This window comes from Coenobita brevimanus, chromosome 23 (genome assembly GCF_032717465.1).
Source record: "Coenobita brevimanus isolate Jiangsu-jjx chromosome 23, ASM3271746v2, whole genome shotgun sequence".
Classification (NCBI taxonomy): domain Eukaryota; kingdom Metazoa; phylum Arthropoda; class Malacostraca; order Decapoda; family Coenobitidae; genus Coenobita; species Coenobita brevimanus.
Window position 1 is genome coordinate 3025798 of NC_136976.1, and position 21703 is coordinate 3047500.

Sequence of the window (21703 nt, forward strand, 5' to 3'; positions counted from 1 at the left end):
TATGTTAATTCTATATGATTCTGTGTATATATTTTGATGTATTTTAAGGAATTAATTATTGAATGGAAAATGAGGAGGATTTTGTTGATTTTTGTTATTATTATTATTATTATTATTATTATTATTACTTTCATGTTTTGTCAGCTTTTATTATTATTATTATTATTATTATTATTATTATTATGACTCATGTTTTGTCAGCTTTTATTATTATTATTATTATTATTATGACTCATGTTTTGTCAGCTTTTAGTATTATTATTATTGTTATTATTATTATTATTATTATTATTATGACTCATATTTTGTCAGCTTTTATTATTATTATTATTATTATTATTATTAAGCTTTTGATTTGATCTTACTACACTCGGTATTATTATTATTATTATTATTATTATTATTATTATTACACAAATAACTCAGAGTCAAATGGCCACCCTTTACGAGATTATGACGTCTGGCAATAGATAGATAGATCATTACACTCAAGATCTGCTTTTAATTGCAATATACTTTTACCTCTAAATTTAAGGATTTCAAAATGTACAGATATATTTATTTAAAGAATCTATATATATATATCTTTTTAACTATACATTTCTATATATATATTTTTTGAATGTGTATATATAGATAAGGATTTTTATAAATAAGATTTACATAGTGGAATATAATAGCACTTTTTTTTTTTGCGCTGTTTGAATGAAATATGTGGAATTTTTCGAGTTGTTTTTGTCACCCTTTCCTTGTTTTTGTTTATATTGTGGTTGTTGTTATTGTTGTTGTGATTGTTATTGTTATCGCCCGTCTAGTGAGGAGATAATGTAGTCGTGTGTGTGTGTGTGTGTGTGACCAAAATATCTCAAAATCAAACGGGCAAATTTTATCCAAACTTCGTGGGCAGTATCCTGGGACATGGGGCTTGAACTGATCAGAGTTTGGTGAAGCTGCGATGATACTCCTCCGATTGCCAGAGGAATACTGATCTAGTTTTTTTTTTTAGTGATGGGTGATACGCGTTGGTGGGCGAGAAATTTGGCTGTCGTTAATGTTAGCGTTGTTGTTGTTGTTGTGGTTGTTTTTGCCATTGTTTCTGTTATTGTTTTTGTTGTTATGGCACCACGTTAATCCGTGAACCCAGTGGACTGCAGGCTGAAGTTGCCCTCCTCCTGCAGTCCACCATCGTCCTTTCGGGGGATAGGGAGGGAGTTGAGGGACGTGTGTATAACCAGGCAGTTCCACCGCCCGGTTGTATCAGTGCCACCACGTGAAGGCGTCCCTCTTGTGTTTTATGAAGCCTATCCCTGGGCCCCTACGCTCTCTCTCTCTCGTGTTGAGTGATAAGCAGCAGACGTCCTTTCCTCCCTGCCTCCCCCTTCTTCCTCTCTCTCTCTCTCTCTCTCTCTCTCTCGTTAAGTTTTCCATCAAAGTAATTTCCTCCACATTTATCCACATATTATTTATCTAACTATTTAATTATCAAAATCAAGGCTGAATTATCAATATTTATATATTTATGATTTTTATTTACTCTCGGTACGACACTTTGGGCAGGCGAAGGATCGGATTATCGTGCGTCTGGCAACACACCTAACCTGCTTACCTGCCTCTCTCTCTCTCTCTCTCTCTCTCTCAGGTCCGTCCCCCTCTCTCTCTCTCTCTCTCTCTCTCTCTCTCAGGTCCGTCCCCGTCTCTCTCTTTCTCTCTCTCTCTGGTCTTAGCTCATGCCCATCCCCGTCTCTCTCTCTCTCTCTCTCTCTCTCTCTCTCTCTCTCTCTCATACAGACATGCACATTCTTCATACATTCTCTCTCTCTCTCTCTCTCTCTCTCTCTCTCTCTCTTATTACCAAAGAATAAAGTAGATAGAAAAAAATCCAAAATTAATGAAAATAGCAAACCTATTAATTTCTGCGAACCACAAATCTCTCCATTAAAAAATAAAAAAAAAATCTCCCTGCTTTCCCATTCCTTCATAATTTTTTGATTCTGTCTATTTATCTATTTATCTCTCCGCTATTGCACCTGTCTATCTGTTTATCTATTTGTCTATCTCCGCTATTGTCATTCAAATCATGTTTTCTGGGCGTGTAAGAAATTTAAATAAAAGTTTGTTGGCGACTCTTGGCAACTTCTCTCGAGGGCATCGTTGAGTGGGTTTCCAAATGCTTCCATAATTAGGTTTTCCTTTTTATATGAGTTTTCTATTAATATTTTTCGAATTTCCAGCCTATAGGAGGAAGATTGATATATTTTCCGCCTGATCTGCGGCTTGAATGGCTATGGAAATGAAAAAGAGGGCTAAAAATAGACAAGATAAAAGTACGTCTGGGCAGGGAATATGAAGGGAGGGGTAGAATGATGTCGCGTTTTTCGTCCTGTCCTATATTTCTACGTCCACCATTACTTCCCCAAATTATCGGTGTCATTACAACTTTTGGGTTTATTTTAGGGTTGATTTGGGTTATGAAGTAAGGTTTGAGAGGTATAATTAAAGGCAGGAGGAGGAAATACTGGCTGGAGTTTGGGAAAGGGAGGTTGCGCGTTGTTCAAGGATATACCCAGTTTGGCATCCCTATCACGTGTTCCACCTTCTCCAACGCACACAGCACACACACACACACGCACACAGACGATATACACACAACCACCAGCGCAGTTTAGGCAGCCGGCGGGGACAGAGGTGGCAACAGCGAAGGAGAAATTACAGGAAAAGAGGCGGAAAAGATTGACAAAAGGAGTGTATCCAGCCTGGAAAAAACAGGCCATCTCGCTTTTCGTCTCTTCCCCCCCCCCAGCCTTCCCGTTCTCGTCCTCGCCTTGAGAAATTCTAGTTAAATAATCTGACTTTCATCTCGCGAGGAACTGGAGTTGAAATCACCAGGGAATTGGACGTAGAGGTGAAGATGTGATATTTGTGTGTGTGTGCGCGGAGTGACTCGGTGCTTTTGCAGGCGGGTTTGAGAACGTCGAGATAAATTGCGTTCTGACGTAATTATGGCGAGGGAAAAGCAAGGAGGGATGGGGCGAGGTGCAGGTGGATTGTGGTGGTTGCTGTGGATGGTGGTAATGGTGGTAGTTGTGGTTAAAGGGGCGCAATCAGCCGTTGGTGTGTGGATGGATGATGGACAAGGTAGGACGGTCTTGGCGGATCAACTTGACGCCGAAGAAGCAGCAGGACTTGCCAGGGATATTTTGGATGTTTTGGACCTCCCCACGCCCCCACAGAACTTCAAAGGGCGCCACCATCACGCCCCACGCCCACACCACACCCATGGGTCCGCCCCGACGTGGTTGAAGGCGATCTACGACACGATTGATGAAAGAGGACATGCAATTTCAACTCATCTGGATGCAACACACAGAGAGACGGTTTCGGCTGCGGATACCATTATTACCTTCGTCAGTCGAGGTAAGGAATTATTATTATTATTATCTTCATTTTTCTTTGTATGCTCTTATATAAATGATAGGACTACATTATAAATCTTTTTAATATAATTCCCCAGTCGAAATATTCTTATGGTTATTTATTATATATATATATATATATATATATATATATATATATATATATATATATATATATATATATATATATATATATATATTGTTACCTTTCCATAGGCTCTAATTTGTTCATCATCATTAGCAGCTGCATCAACATTGTCATCATTATCATCACCACCACCATCATCATCATCATCACCATCACCACCACCACCACCACCACCACCATCATCATCATCATCACCATCACCACCACCACCATCATCATCATCATCATCATCATCATCAGTATTCATTTCACGTCACTGGCAAACCATCTACAGATTTTATGTATTTGATAATGTTAGAGAGAGGAGAGAGAGAGAGAGAGAGAGAGAGAGAGAGAGAGAGAGAGAGAGATCGGCTTGTAATCTCGTTATTATTATTTTTTTAATATCAAGCCTTCCATGATATTTTAAAACAAGGAAATCAATCTATTAATAACCTGAAAAGGAAAAATTATGAATTAGTATTGGTTATAAGATTTTCTTTATTCTTTATCCACCCCTTATTTGTCATATGCTTATAAGAACATAAGAACATAAGAAGAGAGGATAAATGCAGTAGGCCGGTTGGCCCATGCTAGGCAGCTCCTAGAAGAGTAACTGAACTACTAGAATGAGATAAGGATAGCAAAGAAGAAGGCTCTCCCCCGCCCTCCAAACCCTCCAGCCGAGACCGGCAGGAAAAAGTCAGAAAGAACACCACGCCGTATAGAAAAACTGGCGTGGACATTTTACAGGAAAGTGTGAAAGGAGAATAGAGACTATCATAGTGTAACCTGAAAAGAAAAAAATTATGAATTAGTATTGGTTATAAGATTTTCTTTATTCTATATCCACCCCTTATTTGTCATATGCTTATCTAGCCTATGCTTGAAACTCTCAATGGAAGAGGCAGCAACTACTTTACTAGGTAGCTTATTCCATTCGTCTACTACTCTATTACCAAACCAATTTCTACCTATTTCCTTACTGAAACGGATTTTTTCTAGTTTGAAACCATTATTTCTAGTTCTATCCTGTATGCTCACTTTAAGTACCTTGCTAATATCTCCCTTATTTATACCATTCATCCACTTAAACACCTCAATTAAGTCTCCCCTTACTCTACGCCTCTCTAGCGAATGCAGACTTAGTCTTTTCAGTCTGTCTTCATATGACAGGTTCCGGACGTCATGTATCATTTTTGTCATTCTTCTCTGTACATTTTCTAACGAATTAATATCCATTCTATAGTAAGGACACCAAAATTGTACTGCGTAGTCTAAATGTGGCCTTACTAATGCTAGATAAAGTTTCAGTATTACTTTTGATGATCTATTGCTCACGCTTCTCGAAATAAATCCTAGGACCCTATTTGCTTTATTTCTCGCATTAATACACTGTTGCCTTGGTTTAAGGTCGTTACTAATCATAACTCCTAGATCTCTCTCGCATTCCGATTTGCTAATTTCTTTGTTATCTAAGCTGTATTTAGTATCTCCAATGGTCTTGCCTACGTTAAGTACTTTGCAGTTTTCAACGTTAAATTCCATTTGCCAAGTTTTAGACCATTTGGACAATGTATCGAGGTCTTTTTGTAAGTTATGGAGGGAAGGAAGGAAGGGAGGAGGAAGGGGGCTAGGAAAGAAGAAAGGAAGGAATGAGGAAGGAAGGGAAGGAGAGAGAGAGAGAGAGAGAGAGAGAGAGAGAGAGAGAGAGGGAGGGGGGAGGGAGGGAGGGAGGGAGGGAGGGCCAATTACCGAGAAAAACAATTGAACCGAAGCTGATGGAAGGGGGCCATCTTTGTTTACATGTGACGTCATAGGGGGTGTCGCATATCAGAGAGAGAGAGAGAGAGAGAGGAAGTAGGAAGGTAGGGAGAGAACAAAGGAAGGGGTGAGGTGTTGAAAGCAGAACAGAGAGAGAGAGAGAGGTGAGGTTTTGAAAGTAAAATGGAGAGAGAGAATGGTGCTCTGAGATGAAAAGAATGTTGTGTGTGTGTGTTTCGCTTCTCATGTCACCACTTGTGCCTAAAGACCCACCGTCCATACTGAATACACACCAGGGCTGTTTCATTCAGACCCGGTGTTTTAATTTTATAATGGTGTGTTTTATGGATTTTTTTTTTTGTCCCCTAGCAATATATTTATAGCGATTTATTTCTTGGCATCTTTTTTTTTTTCTATTTTTAGTACAGCATTTTTTCTCTATTTTTTTTATATTCTAGCCCACCAGTATTGTTTATTTATTTACATGTTTGTTTATTGTTTATTTGCTTATTTGTTTATTTGTTAAGATGGTTTGATAAAGGTGTGGATGAGCGTGTCGGCTACCACCGGGATTTCTGGTGGTGATGATGATGATGGTGGTGGTGATGATGATGGTGATGGTTATGGTGATGGTGATGGTGATGATGATGGTGATTATGATGGTAATGATGATGGTGATGGTGATGATGACGGTGATTATGATGGTAATGATGATGGTGATGATGATCGCGGTGGTGATAATGACTGTGATGATGATGTGGTGATGATGATGATGACTATTGATGATGATGATTAAGATGATGATGATGATGGTGATGATAATAATGAAGAAAGTGATGACGATGATTATGATGATGATGATTATGGTGATGACGATGATGATGATGGTGGTGGTGATGACGATGATGATGATGATGACTATGATTGTGATGACGATGGTGATGACAATAATGAAGAAAGTGATGACGATGATTATGATGATGAAGATTATGGTGATGACGATGATGATGATGGTGGTGGTGATGACGATGATTATGATGATGATGATGATATTTATACCAAAAGGTTTATATTGTTATCATATTCTTCTACAATCATCTTTTTAGTACCTTTTATTATTAACATCAATGGAATTATAGTTTTTAATTAGATAGATAGGTAGATAGATAAATAGGTAGATAAATACAGAGAGATAAAAGTGCCAATAAATCACTTAATAAGCCGTAATTCACAGGTAAGCAGGTATCCACGAGGTTAATCAAGTACTTACCTGCTAATTCAAGTGGCATTGTTTACCGATTAACAAAATACCGTGTAAAGAGCGTATTAAGTTTGATGGAGACCAGACAGAGAAGAAACTTAAACAGCATAATCAACATAATCAAGAACTTAAACACATAATCAACATAATCAAGCACTTAAAAGCATAATCAACACAATCAAGCACTTAAATAATAATCAACATAATCAACATACAGTGTCTTAAACTGAGAGACAAGAATTACGGCATAGTTTGAGAGAAAGCCTCCTCAGCCTCGTCTTGTAGATCTGCCGATTAATGGGAACATCATTGAATCCAGTGTAATCAAAGAGAGTCTAATACTATGAACCTAAAACCATGGGATGTGCAGGTCAAATCACATCACCACAGAGGAAATGTGTCGCCTTGTTAACATCGCATAAACATTGATCGCATATGTGACTTTTTCCCCATCTCGCCTCATCATTTAAGCAAAAACTCGTACTTGACACAGTGTCCGTGTATGTATGAGTGTGCATATGTAATTCTGCATGTACGTAATGTGTTTGTACTGTACGTATATTTGTTCTCATGTATACCATATATATTAGTACTTATGAATCTATGTATGCGTTTGTGAGTGCTTACACAGATGCACACGTGGCTGTATTCATATGCACAGTATGACTTGATACGTATACTGTATATTAATGTATGGTGTTTCCTATATGTTTGCATAAATCTGTCTGCATGTAGCTTAATACACCTGCGTATGTTTTACACACCGGTATGTATAATTCTGTGTTAGATATGACTGTCTTACATTAATTCGTGTTGCTGAATGAGAGAGAGAGAGAGAAACTTAGTAGGCCTATGCGGCTGTGCTTGTCATATCCCCTCGTCGCACCTTCTTAATCCTTAAAATGTTCTCTTAACCCTACCCAGTGTACAGGCCAATTTGTGAGGCTTTGGACCGGAGAAAGAGAGAGAGAGAGAGAGAGAGAGAGAGAGATGATTGGGGTAAGTCGTTAGGTCCAAGCTCGCTAATCCCGTCCCCACATCCTATTAATCCTTCTTCAGAACGTAGGACATGCCTCAGCTGTGCTTATCGTATGGTATATGGTTCATTGCTATCCATAAATTTATATATGAAGAATTTTTTTACGTGTGCGATATTATTTGTTTTATTATTTATTTAACAAGAAATAAGGATGTAAATGTAGAACATTGGCAATTGTCATCGACTTAGTCAGCTCCCTTGGGCCTTGCCCCCCCCCCCACCTCTTTCTGTATAAAACTGGCAGGTGTGCGCCACCTGAGTCACCTCCTTCACTTTGCCCTCCACAGGTGTGAATACACGAAAGCGCTTGGGATATTTCGTGTTTCCTTTTCCTTGTGGATATTAACATACAAGATATATATATATATATATATATATATATATATATATATATATATATATATATATATATATATGTATGTATGTATATACAGCACTCCGACCCTATTACACTGACCCAGTGACACTGGCCTTGACATGCTTTTTAAAGTCACAGATCTAAAAATGTACAAAAATCAAGAATGTTCATTCTCAATTTACTCCAACACAATTTACATGAATATGAAAGAAGTCCCGTGATAAAATTATTTTCCAAACAATTGTATGGACAAAACGCGAAGGTCATTGCTGCGAGACCTTAGGATATTTGGGACCCGCCACATATCCACACTTGTCCATTGGTCTTTCATACACGACAGACCAACACCTAAATGAGGCACTTGTTGGCCCCACAGGTGTTGTCTGGTCCTGTACCAGGTGTGTATAGTTTGTGTGGTCGTGCAGCAGGTGTGTATAGTTTGTGTGGTCGTGCACCAGGTGTGTATAGTTTGTGTGGTCGTGCACCAGGTGTGTATAGTTGGTGTGGTCGTGCAGCAGGTGTGTATAGTTGGTATGGTCGTGCACCAGGTGTGTATAGTTTGTGTGGTCGTGCACCAGGAGTGTATAGTTGGTGTGGTCGTGCAGCAGGTGTGTATAGTTGGTGTGGTCGTGCAGCAGGTGTGTACAGTTTGTGGTGCAGGTGGACCAACGGGTTTGGAGTTTGTACAAAAAACGTAACTTGTGCCAGACAACAGTGTTAGCAGAGGTGCACAGCAGGGACTGGCTAGGGCAGCTACAGTCTTATTATTATTATTATTATTATTATTATTATCATTATTATTATTATTATTATTATTATTATTATTATTATTGTTATTATTAAATCATCATCATCATCATTACTGTTAGCCTTCCTCTTTTTTCCATGCAACACCAACACATTTTATATTTCCCCCGTCCCCCCCAACAGACCCACCGGGGGGCCACCGCACCCCCGGGGCCAACAAGCGACTCTACTTTGACCTGGGGGACGTGCCTCTGGACCACTCCCTGCTGGCGGCGGAGCTGAGGGTACACCGGTCCATGAAGAACACTGATCCTGTGGTCCTGCACGTGTATATGAAGACTGACAAAGATGGGTGAGTGGGGGAAATTTTATGGGAAGGGCGGAAAGTGGTGAGGTGTTATATACAGTATGTGTGTGTGTGTGTGTGTGTGTGTGTGTGTGAGAGAGAGAGAGAGAGAGAGAGAGAGAGAGAGAGGCGGAGGAAGGGGGAGTAGGGAGGAATGGAGAGAACAAAAGCAAGGTAAGGTGTTGAAAGAAGTAGAACAGTGAGAAGGGGAGAGAGAGAGAGAGAGAGAGAGAGAGAGAGAGAGTGATATATCTGAAGGAAGTTTTGTATTTTGAAAGCAGATTTTTTGTTTTTTATCCGTTTGTATTTAAATATTCTGTAATGGTAATTCTCTCTCTCTCTCTCTCTCTCTCTCTCGCAAACGCGCATTTGTCTTCGTCTCCCCTTCCCAAATTTTTACATTCCTCTCTCTCTCTCCCTCCCTCTCTCTCTCTCTCTCTCTCTCTCTCTCTCTCTCTCTCTCTCTCTCTCACGTGTATTTGTCTTCCTCTCCCCTAATTCACACATTCCTCTCTCTCTCTCTCTCTCTCTCTCTCTCTCTCTCTCTCTCTCTCTCTCTCTCTCTCTCTCTCTCTCACGTGTATTTGTCTTCCTCTCCCCTAATTCACACATTCTCTCTCTCTCTCTCTCTCTCTCTCTCTCTCTCTCTCTCTCTCTCTCTCTCACGTGTATTTGTCTTCCTCTCCCCTAATTCACACATTCCTCTCTCTCTCTCTCTCTCTCTCTGTTGTTGTTGTTGTTGTTGTTGTTTGTGGTCCGTAATTGTCTTTCTCCCAACAGAAGTGAGGCCGAAATAGCAAGGAATGAACTGGAGGGGCCTGGCTGGGTGGGTCTGAACATCTCCGGGGCAGCCCTTTCATGGATGCTGTTTCCCGAGTCCAACTTGGGGGTGCGACTGGCCGTGACCTCGCTCCATAGACGTGAGAGAGAGAGAGGGAGAGGGAGAGGGAGAGGGTTGAATGAATAGCAACACCATAGTACTTGGGTTTAACTACTACTACTGTACTATATACTACTACTACTACTACTACTACTAATAATAATAATAATAATAATAACAATAACAATAATAATAATAATAACAACAGTAATAATAATAATGATAATAGCTGCAGTAGTTGTAGAAGTGGTAGTAGTAGTGGTGGTTTTGGTGGTAATAATAATAATAATAATAATAATAATAATAATAATGACAGAATCTAAAATTTTCATCTGTCTTAATTTAATGAATCATCACTATTTTAAAGACAGTCTACTAAATCTTCACTTTCCAACCTAACTTTCTAACATCTCACCTCTCTAACATCAATCCCATCAGTAGTCAAAGTCTTAGGAAGCTTACTAACACCTCATCCTTACCGATTTATTTTGGGTTACCGCTGGCTAGCACTGTTTTGTACCTGTAGATGCAAAATATGGCGATACTGGAAGGATTTATGTGACACAGCAGAGGACAGTAAAGTGTAATCAGCCAAATAAATCGCTAAGGAAGAGGTGTTAGGGAGCCTCATTACCCTATAAGAATACGAGCCTGTGTTCTAACCTAATGTCTGTCGTTACTATAGTCCTTTCCCTTATAGTTAGGTTGATTTTCGTCCCTCTTTGAAGCTAAATTTACATACCTCAGTGGCGGGGAAAGTCAGTGCTGCTACTTTGCCCTTTTACACTTCTTCGTGACTAGCACCATATTCTAGCATTAATCAGTCGCAACAACTATGGACTCAAGATGGAGGGATGGCAATGTGAGAGCTTGTTATTGTGAACTTTAGAGCTTAATTATAGCGACAAGGAAAGCGACGGGATGGCAGGGGACAGGGCGACATGGAGGTGATTTGTTTGTTTGTGGCCACCTCTTACGGGATTCAGGCGTCTGGCTATACTGTAGATAAATAGATATAGTCAAAAGTGCATAATCTTCTCACTGAGCTCACTAGTCTCCTCACTGAGCTCACTAATCTCACTCCTAATCTCGTCAGGTCATGAACGTCGCTTCCATGAGGTTGGTGTCTCTGGGGCGAAGGACGGGGAGGAGTTCCGTCCCTTCATGGTAGGGTTCTTCGCACTGCCAGACTCCCCGTACCACAAGAGGAAGCGCATCCGAACCACACGCTCTGCCCCCGCTCCACCACCACCCAGAAGCAGGCCCAGGAGCTATCGAGGTGAGATTAGGGATGAGATTAAGGCGAGGATGAGCTTAGGATGTGACTAGAAAGGGTCTGATGGAACTGAAATGGAAATGGACAGTTTGATATATAGCTCATTCAAATCACTCACTCAGCCCCCTTCTCCATCACCACCCAGAAGCAGACCCAGGAGCTATCGAGGTGAGATTAGGGATGAGATTAAGGCGAGGATGAGCTTAGGATGTGACTAGAAAGGGTCTGATGGAACTGAAATGGAAATGGACAGTTTGATGTATAGCTCATTGAAATCACTCACTCAGCCCCCTTCTCCATCACCACCCAGAACCAGGCCCAGGAGCTATCGAGGTGAGGTTAGGGATGAGATTAGGCGAGGATGAGCTTAGGATGTGACTGGAAAGGGTCTGATGGAATGCAGTTTAATATGTAGAGGATTCACACTGTTCATTCCTCACCCGCCGCACCAACACCCAGAAGCAGGCTTATAAGGTCTCGAGGTGAGGTTAGGTTAGAATGAGCTTAGAAATTAGATAAGAATGAAGCTTGTCTTAGGCTCCTTCTCACTGTTGCGTTCTTCATACCACAAGGGGAAGCAGAGTCAAGTCACATTCTCTTCACCCACTCCACCACCTCCCAAAGACCAGTCTGGAAGTTATGTGGGTAAGATTCTTTGCTCCGATCAGGAAACGACCATCTCACATGTACTTCTCAGCCCTCCTCCTCATCCACTCCAGATCCATCCTCTCACATGTAGCATACCAACTCTGTCCACCTGATTATCTTGGTTATACAAAACGCATTCACTTTTCCCACCAAAATTCACCGATCACACCTGAAGTCCCTCGACCTCACCTTTCAACAAATACCCCAGTTTTATCTCTCTCCGTTACCCCTGTGCCATCCCAAGCCATCCTCCCACTTATATCCACTCACTTTCTATTCCTCGGCAGATATGATTGACTTCGCTATATATATCTGGATACCAAGTGTTGATTAAAATGTCTTCAAGTATCATTTCCGTTCTCTTTTTCAGACACTGCGGGCCACTCCATATTTCCCGCAATTTATCTTGGCATCACTACAACACCCCTTTGCCAGCCCAAACCATCTTCGTACATACTGTTTACTGGATTTTGTCACCCATGCTGCACTCCCACATATACCAAACCCTACCCCTTCTAACATTATGCCACAAGTCATTTTGCTTTTCCTTCATAGACACTGCTGACCCTACCACAGGCTCAGATATCTACACTGCTTTTACTTTAACTGGACACAGATTTTTATCCATTTGCAGCTTATTTCACGTAGCTCAGTGGCAAGAAAGGGCCATGCTGCAGTTCCTTATCCTTTCCACAGCGCCTCTTCTTGACTATAGTAGGACTCGCGCACGTTTGCGGCTGTGGTGTGGCCCGCACCTGTGTACAGTGTTGCCACGTTTTCTATACCGTTATCTCTCTCTCTCTCTCTCTCTCTCTCTCTCTCTCTCTCTCTCCTGGCGGGAAATGTGAGCCACCCTGAGTACTTTTGATTCTTTTATAAGTTATTTATAAATGTGCTTTCATTTGTTAATTTGGTTTTGTCATATTTAGTAGTAGATGGAGTGTCAATGTTACTGTCTGCTGAGAGGTTTGTTACGTTACTGATTCATACACCCCGACGTAGTGGGGTGTGGGTGTAGGTGTGGGTGGGAGTGTGGATGTGGGTTTGTTGGGGTGGTGGTCCAGGGGGGAGGGGAAGTGTGAAGGGGGATTTGACCTGAGACACCCAGGAGGGATTAAGAAGGGAGGAGAGGGGAAGGGGGGGCTGGATTCACCTACCACGTGGTCAGTATTAGAAGAGAGAGAGAGAGAGAAATTACGTGTATAGATATATGTGCATCAATAGGAACAATGTATATCAGTGTGTGCAGTATGTACAAAGGAACAAATGAATACAAAGAAGGCAGTGACAGACCTCTCTCTCTCTCTCTCTCCTGGCGGGAAATGTGAGCCACCCTGAGTACTTTTGATTCTTTTATAAGTTATTTATAATTGTGCTTTCATTTGTTAATTTGGTTTTGTTATATTTAGTGATGCCGACAATGCATTCAGTGCATGCCTCTCTCTCTCTCTGTCTCTGTCTCTCTGTCTGTCTCTCTCTCTCTCTCTCTCTCTCTCTCTCTCTCTCTCTCTCTTTTATTATTATGGGTGTGTAAGTGTTGCCACTCACAAGAATTACATGAATTATTTCTTTTACTTTGGATATTGGCATATTTCTTCTTTTTTCAGGCTCATTATCTTATATCCATAACTGTGATATTATTACCCACCCTAAAACTACGCTAAAAACCATAAAAAGTTACTACAATATCTTTTAGCAACACTGTACAATATGTATGCCATGTTTCTGTGTTACTGTATAAATATTTTATGCATAATAAGATTACTGTTGATTCATCCATCAAAATACACAAGTGTAAGTTTTATTCATCTGAATTTATCGAATTTGTGATGCCTTGTACATAAATAGCTTCCGTTTCACATCGCAAGTTGGGGAAACGCGGCACCATTGTCCACAGGTGCGGGCCACACCTCAACCGCAAACGGGCGGGAATCCGACTATAGCATCTTATTCAAGTGTTAATCTCTTGTCACAGCTCAGCATTTAAGGTGGAGGGATGACAATTTTAGGCCAAGTTAGAGTAGAAAGGGTAATACCTTCCTAAACATCTGCTTATAATTTCCGCAACCTGGGCAGGGAGATGTGACTTATTGCTTTCGAGGGCTGTGATGTCAGTTCCCGTGAGGGGCATTGCGTATTTCCCCCGTATGGCAAAATGGATGCATTGGAGAGGGAAACACTTGCTTTTAATGTTTTGTTTTTCCTTCTAGATGGCGTGGACAACACCATATGGGTATAGTTCCCTGTCTGATCCTAACCCAAATTTATTTATTAGCCTAATTTATTTTAGCCATCCGAGGGGACCGTTTTATGATTACGTACATTGAAAGCTCATTATATTTCTTTCGTCCTCAGACATCGCCGACCGCACCATCGACTCGGATACCTGGTGCCGCCTGAAACACCTGCACGTGTCCTTCCGCGACCTGGGCTGGGAGAACTGGGTCATCGCTCCGGAGGGCTACGACGCCAACTACTGCGAGGGGCGCTGCGTCTTTCCCCTGCACGCCAAGATGAACGCCTCGAATCACGCGCTGGTGCAGACGCTGGTGAAACTCGTCGATGGGGTCCCGGCCGATCAGGAGCTGCCCCCGAATGCGTGTTGTGCTCCCATAGACCTTGCCACGATCCCGGTGCTCTACTACTCCTATGAGAATAACATCGTGTTGAAGAAGTACCCCAAGATGATTGTGAAGTCTTGTGGGTGCTTGTAAGGGTCTTGACTCTCTCTCTCTCTCTCTCTCTCAAGAAGTACCCTAAGATGATTGTTAAGTCTCTCTCTCCCTCTCTCTCTCTCTCTCTCTCTCAAGAAGTACCCTAAGATGATTGTTAAGTCTCTCTCTCTCTCTCTCTCTCTCTCTCTCTCTCTCTCTCTCTCTCTCTCTCTCTCTCTCAGAATAGTAATATAAGTTCGACCAATATTATGGAGAATAAGGAGAGGAAGACCGGGAATGAGAAGGAGGAAAGAGGTGGAGGAGAGGGAGAGGGCGACCGAGTATGAGGTGGAGGGGAAAAGTGGAGAAGAGGAGGAGGAGGAGGAAGGAGAGAGAAGATGGAGAATATAAGGAAGGAAGAAGAGGGAGGGGCAGAGTGAAGGAATAGATGAAGGAAGGAAGGAAGAGAAGGAGGAAGAGGAGGAGAGGTAGACCGAGGAGGAGAAGAGGAAGATTGAGAAAGAGGAGGAGGGGAAGAGGAGAGGGAGGGGAAGACCGAGGAGGAGGAGGAGGAGGAGGGGAAGGCCAAGAAGGAGGAGGGAGGAAGAAGAAGAGGGCGACCGAGGAGGAGGTAGATGGAGACGGATAGCAAGGAGGAGGAGGGAGGGAGGGAGAAGGAGCAATAGATAAAATAGACAGTGTAAGTCAGAAGTTGCCAAAAGATTTTCCCAAGCCCCGCCCACAATTACCAGGCAGTTTTTGAGCCACCCTGTGTATGTTTTTTTTTATTATTATTATTTTTTATTTTTTCAATAAGTCTAGATTCAATAGTCCTTTCCCTCCATTTAACTTTTTTTTTTTTTTTTTTTTTTTAGAGAGAAATTTTTTGTATCATGGATTTTTTTTCTCAAATTTTGGGTAATTTATGATCATTTTTTTTTCTTTTTTTTTTTTTTTAATAGATTTTTGTGTTTCTGTGTAACTTGATAATTTTTTGAGGGCCAAGATTTTGACCTTCCTGTTAATAATGAATAAATAAATAAAGATACAGGGTGATTCATAAGTAACAGAGGCGGCTTAGCTTTGTCCTGCATCGCCTGTTCTCTGCTCCCTCTGCCCACACCGGCAGACTGAGCCGTGTTATTAAATCATCCAGTATATAATTTTTTTCTGTACTCCCTCTGCCCACACCAGCAGACTGAGCCGTGTTATCAATGCCTATCCTGCGTCATTTTATTCTCTACTCCCACTATGCCCACACCCACATCAGCAGACTGAGCCGTGTTATCCCATTTCTTACCCTGCGTCACTTGTTCATTTCCTACTGCCACACGTACGCCCACACCAGCAGGCTGAGCCGTGTTTAATGCCTACTCTGCATCATTTATTCTCGACTCCCACTATATCTACGCCCACACCAGCGGACTGAGCCGTGTTCATGCCTACTCTGCATCATTTATTCTCGACTCCCACTATACCTACGCCCACACCGGCAGACTGAGCTGTTATCAGATTAACTTGCATCATTCTGTACTCCCACCACCCATACCTACACCCACACCAGCAGACTGAGCCGTGTTGGTACCCACCCTGCGTCACATCCATTTCCCGCTCCCACTGCTCACCCATGCCCACACCAGCAGACTGAGCCGTGTTGGTACCCACCCTGCATCCTTATATATCAAAGCCACATACAATTAATAACCTGGATTTTTGGGTTTATATTTTTATCTATCCTCCCCCCCCCTAATTTGGATATACCCCTGATGATAGATGTAATGGGGTCACGTCGCGTGCCATATAGCTCGATAGATAGCGTGGATAGATACATGCTACTGTCTATCGCTTTGTGTTTATTTACAGGACTATGCTTTTATATATGATTTGTGTAGTGCTGTGTTGTATTATATTTTATCTGACGTTCATACATATATATACATGACATATACGTACACACGCACTCATACATATATACATATACATATTTACATACATACATACTGTACATCATACACATACATGCATATATATACACATATTTACCTACCTACACACATATACATACTTACCTACATACATACATACAGTATATACATACTATGCTTACATACTTATACATACATACATACATGCATACATACATACATGAACTTAATTTCTTCCTTATAACCAGATATACCACCTCTCTCTCTCTCTCTCTCTCTCTCTCTGTCTCTCTCTCTCTCTCTCTCTCTCATGTATCAATATATATTCAGCCTCAATAAATTTTTTACCTTATATGTAATTTACTTTCAACCTTTACCGATCGATGATGATGATGATGATTGTTTTCGCTAGCGGAAGTATGATAATGGTGATGGCTATGACAATTATTATTATTATTATTATTACCGCCAGAATCACCCATCAGTCCTTTCAGTCTTATTTTCTATCAGGATGATTTCTTTAGCTCACCTTTAGAACCCCTTCAGTACGGGAAGCCAATATTCTAAGCTGCAGAGACGCCTTGAATCCGATATTATTATTATTATTATTATTATTATTTTTAAGTATTTTAGTGGCCAATTATTATCAATATTACTGCATTATAGCAAAGTTTTAGCCCAAATTTCGAAATATGACTGAAAAAAGTAGATTTCTTGATATATAAAAAACTGGTAGCACTACTGTCTTGCTGATTTCGACAATTTGAAATCAGAATTCGAATTAATGACAGTTTGTTTAGTTACCGCTAATTAATTGCGTATCGTTTTCTTTGACGACCACTATTTAATTCTCTTTAGTTATCGCTACTCCAATATGTTTTCTTTAATTTACAAATCAGGGATCTGATGAAGCAATATGATAAAATCCCAAATATCACGAGAAAAACTGTCACGTCATAGCATAAACACGCATTTCTTAAGGCTGAAAATTCTTAATAAAAACGTAAGCAAAAAAAAAAAATAATACTTTTCTCTGGCTCAAGTATCAAGGTCCACTTTTATTTTATTTTTTTTAGACGTTTCATGATTTAAAACTTGAGATTCGAAGCATAATTCTAAAAAAAAGGTTGATGAAGATAATTTAGAAATGCAACCACAAGGATATGCGCGAGGTGTGAGGAGGTGTGTACTGACGATTTGAGTATTATTTCGAAAAAGCTCTAATTAGGCAGTGATATTGAGCTTCGTGTTCGTTGGTACTGAAATGTGGATATTCGCTGACGTTGCTGTAGCCGTGAAAAGCGTGAATTGTTACAGATATGGCGAGGAAATGGAGAAAATTGTGTGAGAAGGAGTGTGTCAGCGTGGCTTAGGCAAGACGTAAACATTTGACTGCATCATTCGTCAGACATAACATTGGTATTATTTTACACGTGGACAATATGCAGTTTTTGGAATTTTAGCACCATTATCGTATAGTATAGTCCCTAAGGATCACAAATAACCCCCATTACCCCGTTCGGAAATTGATTATTACTCCCCTAAGATAGGTCAGAAACATTCGCATCAAAAACTGCCAGAGAAATATATTGCACTACCTGGGGGGTGTATTGTCCACTTGTAAAAATCTACCCCATTTTTTTTGTGTGTGTGATATTGTTTCCTATTCTGCCATGTTATGTAGAGAAGTATATATCTGAGTATAGTAATGCTATCAATGTGGACTATCATTTATGATAAGGAAATATAAATAAGTTAGAATTTATGTGCTTCAAGAGATGGTGAATTTATCTAAAGGAATTACTTCAAGTTGCACTAACATTTTCATTCAGTATTTAAACTTTTGAGTATTTTGCATCCATTGCGATAAATGTTTGGAATTTAATTGTAAGTACTACAATTTACCGTAAGAATAGTGTATAATGAACTATGTTGAGTTGGTTTGAGGGGATGTCGCTTATGTCCATCTTACCCAAACGACAGAAAGTTACCATCTCTCCATCCTGGGTTGTAACGAGACTAGAATATGGTGCTAGTCACGAAGAAGTGCTGTGGAAAAGATGTAGATCCATGTAGCAAGAGAATACGATGCTAGTCACGAAGAAGTGCTGTGGAAAGGATGTAGAATTGTATAACTAGACTACGGTGCAAGTCATGAGGAAGTGCTGTGGAAAGGATATAGAGCTGAATAACAAGACTAGATTACAGTGCCAGTCACGAAGAAGTGCTGTGGAAAGAATGTAGAGCTGTATAACAAGAGTAGATTACTGTGCTAGTCACGAAGAAGTGCTGTGGAAAGGATGTAGAGCCATGGTACTGTCTTGTGCCAATGAACGTATAAGACAAAGGATTATTATTATTATTTTTTTTGGCCAAATTAAAATGAAAGTACTTTATTAACCAGTGATATTCAACATTATAATTTCCTGCACATTAAACTTTGCTTTCAGTAACAATTATTTAGTTTACTGCCATGTTACGTGAAATTGTAAACATTTGAAAGTGTTATGGCGGTTGTGAAAACTGTTATATATTTGTTGTGATGGCGTGAATGTGAAAAGAAGGAAAAAGAAGAAAAACAAGAGATTATCCTAATGAAAAGATAATGGCGGCTTCTGGCATCTCTCACCTTCATCTCGTCACTGTGAGTATTGTTTCCTCAGCTGTTTTTGTGTAGGGTCCTTCCCACGGCGAGGTGCAGGGGAATTTTAGGTTTGGCCCACGAGTGGACGCCGCATTTGCTTTGCTACACCCAAAGTGTACAACGCCACCACGTGTAGGCACCTCGTCAGCGCCATAGACGATACCAGCCAGAATGTCCCAGTACTAGAACTTGAGTCCTACGAAATTGCTCCATTTAAAATACAGACAAGATACGTAAAATCCATCCTAGACAATTTACCTACCAACGAAGCTCCAGGCCCAGATGGAATTATTCCGCCAATTGTTTTGAAAAAGTGCTCCCCGAACTTGCCTCCGTGCTAAATTATTCAGACTATGCATACGTACTTCTTTATTCCCAAATTCATGGAAAGAAGCCAATATCCACCCAGTTCCGAAGAAAGGAGGTTCCTCTGACCCCTCTGATTACAGACCAATAGCTGTCCTGGCTTCTCTTGGTAAGGTATTTGAAACTTTAATTAATAAGCATATTGTTAAACATCTTGAATCCAACAACTTAATTAATGATAGACAATATGGTTTTCGCCACAAACGATCCACCATTGACATAATCTAACTCATTCCATCCATCAGTCAATTGATCTACATGGAGAAACTCATGCAGTAGCCCTTGATATTTCTAAAGCTTTCAACAGAGTATGGCACCGTTCCCTGCTGTCCAAACTCCCTTGTTCCTTTGATTTCTTCGTATCTTAGTGACAGGAAAATAAGAGTAAAAGTAGATGATGTATATTCCGATTTCCACTCAACGCCGGTGTACCACAGGGATCAGTTCTGGCGCCAACCCTGTTCCTGGTTCATATTAATGATCTCTTATCTGTCACCCACAATCCCATCCACTCATACGCAGATGACTCTACATAGTTCATTCACACTCAGACACCCATTTACAAAGTCTATTATCTCTACCTTTCAACTCAGTACAGCCATCTCCATAAATCAAAACCTATCCACGATCAGTGAATGGGGACAAAACAACTTGTCTCTTTTAATGCTAGTAAAACTAAATATATACAGTTTACTAATAGACAGATAATGCCAGATTCGTACATTACCTTCAGTGCTACTAATATTCCCATCTCCAAAAGTATTGAAATTCTTGGCGTCTTACTTAACAGTGCCCTCAGTTGGACCTCTCATGTCAGATCACTTGCTAAAACCGCCTCAAAAGAAACTTGGATTATCGTACAGAGTCCGTAACTTCGCTGATGAGCAGTTAGCCATAATTTATAAGAGTCATGTGTGCTTTCAGCTTGAATATTGCTCACCCTTGTGGAATGGATGTGGAGAGGTTGCATTAAAACAACTAGACAAAATTCAGAACAAAGCTGTTAGCATTATTAACAACCTGCCATTACAAATATACTACCACCCCTACAAGTAAGAAGGAATGTTGCCTCCCTTGCATTATTTTGCAGATATTTTTTTGGCAAATGCTCAGACGAAGGTGCGTCCATGGTGCCACCTCTCCATGCCTTTCCTCGTGCTACACGGGCATCTGGTACCGCTCATGACTGGAATGTCACTCAGCCATATTGCAGAACTCCTGCCTATCAAAATTCTTTCATTCTCCGAACTTCATCTCTGTGGAACTCGCTTCCCCAGAGTTGTTTCCCTCCAAATTTCAACCTACAACTGTTCAAGTCAAACTGTTACAGATATTTTATGAACAGAGGACACCAGGAATCTGGTGTATGGATTATTTATTATTATTAATATTGTCGTTATTTATTATTATTTAGTATTATTACTGTCATTGTCATCATTAATAGTATCATTATTGTTGCCGTATTATTTTAACCCCTTCAGTCCGATTCCTTTTTCAGCTAAGCTATCGAAACAATTTAATTCAACTTTTTAGAGAATTTGCGAACTGGGGGGGGGGGTCTGATGCAGCATCCATTAACCCTTTCACTAGGAGGGGCATATCAGGTGAATAAATCCGGCAGGAAAAAGTAAGAAAATATAATAAAACCTGTGCATAATTAGACTGAATAGGCGTTAAATATTAATGATCTTATTTGTACTACCGTATCTTATGTGGTGATTTTTTGACGTAGTGCGAGTGTGAGAGCGTCGCGTGCTTAATTCTTTTCAAAACACCATCATATTCAAGTGCCTAATCCCGGATTTTATGAGGTTGGAATTATTTGCCTCTGTGTGTGTGTGTGTGTGTGTGTGTGTGTGTGTGTGTGTGTGTGTAATAGGTCTTTATTTTTCTAGTTTTCAGTAAATAAGGTAAATGAGTTTCACTCTGGTCAGATTCAGACATTTTATTAGTTACCAAAATAACAATATAGTAGTAGTTATAATAATAATAGTAGCAGTGGTGGTGGTGGTGGTAGTAGCGGTAGTGGTAGTATAACAGTGGTAGTAGTAGTAGTAGCAGTATTAGTATTAGTATTAGTAGTAGTGGCAGCAGAATCAGTAGCAGCAGTAGTAGTTTGAGTAGTAACAGTAGCAGTAGCAGCAGCAGCAGTAGTAGTAGTAGCAGCAGCAGTAGTAGTAGTAGTAGTAGTAGTAGTAGTAGTAGTAGCAGCAGCAGTAGTAGTAGTAGTAATCCGAGCTAATAACAGTAGTAGT

The 21703-nt window shown here is 40.4% G+C and overlaps 1 protein-coding gene across 1 annotated transcript; it reads left to right on the top strand.

Moving 5' to 3' along the window:
- Nucleotides 1–2963: 2963 nt before the first annotated feature.
- On the top strand, nucleotides 2964–14599 carry LOC145392828 (bone morphogenetic protein 8A-like). The gene is made up of 5 exons (XM_080267113.1): nucleotides 2964–3414; nucleotides 8893–9061; nucleotides 9836–9975; nucleotides 11032–11214; nucleotides 14215–14599. Exons 1-5 carry the CDS (start codon nucleotides 3000–3002, stop codon nucleotides 14571–14573), a joined length of 1266 nt encoding a protein of 421 aa, XP_080123239.1. The 5' UTR covers nucleotides 2964–2999; the 3' UTR covers nucleotides 14574–14599.
- Nucleotides 14600–21703: the final 7104 nt, after the last annotated feature.

Excerpts from the sequence above, each read along its gene's own strand:
- LOC145392828 (XM_080267113.1), top strand. The coding sequence starts at position 3,000 with ATGGCGAGGGAAAAGCAAGGAGGGATGGGGCGAGGTGCAGGTGGATTG. Across the intron at positions 9,062-9,835 it reads ATGAAGACTGACAAAGATGG|AAGTGAGGCCGAAATAGCAA; the intron begins GTGAGTGGGGGA and ends TTCTCCCAACAG. Across the intron at positions 9,976-11,031 it reads CGTGACCTCGCTCCATAGAC|GTCATGAACGTCGCTTCCAT; the intron begins GTGAGAGAGAGA and ends TAATCTCGTCAG.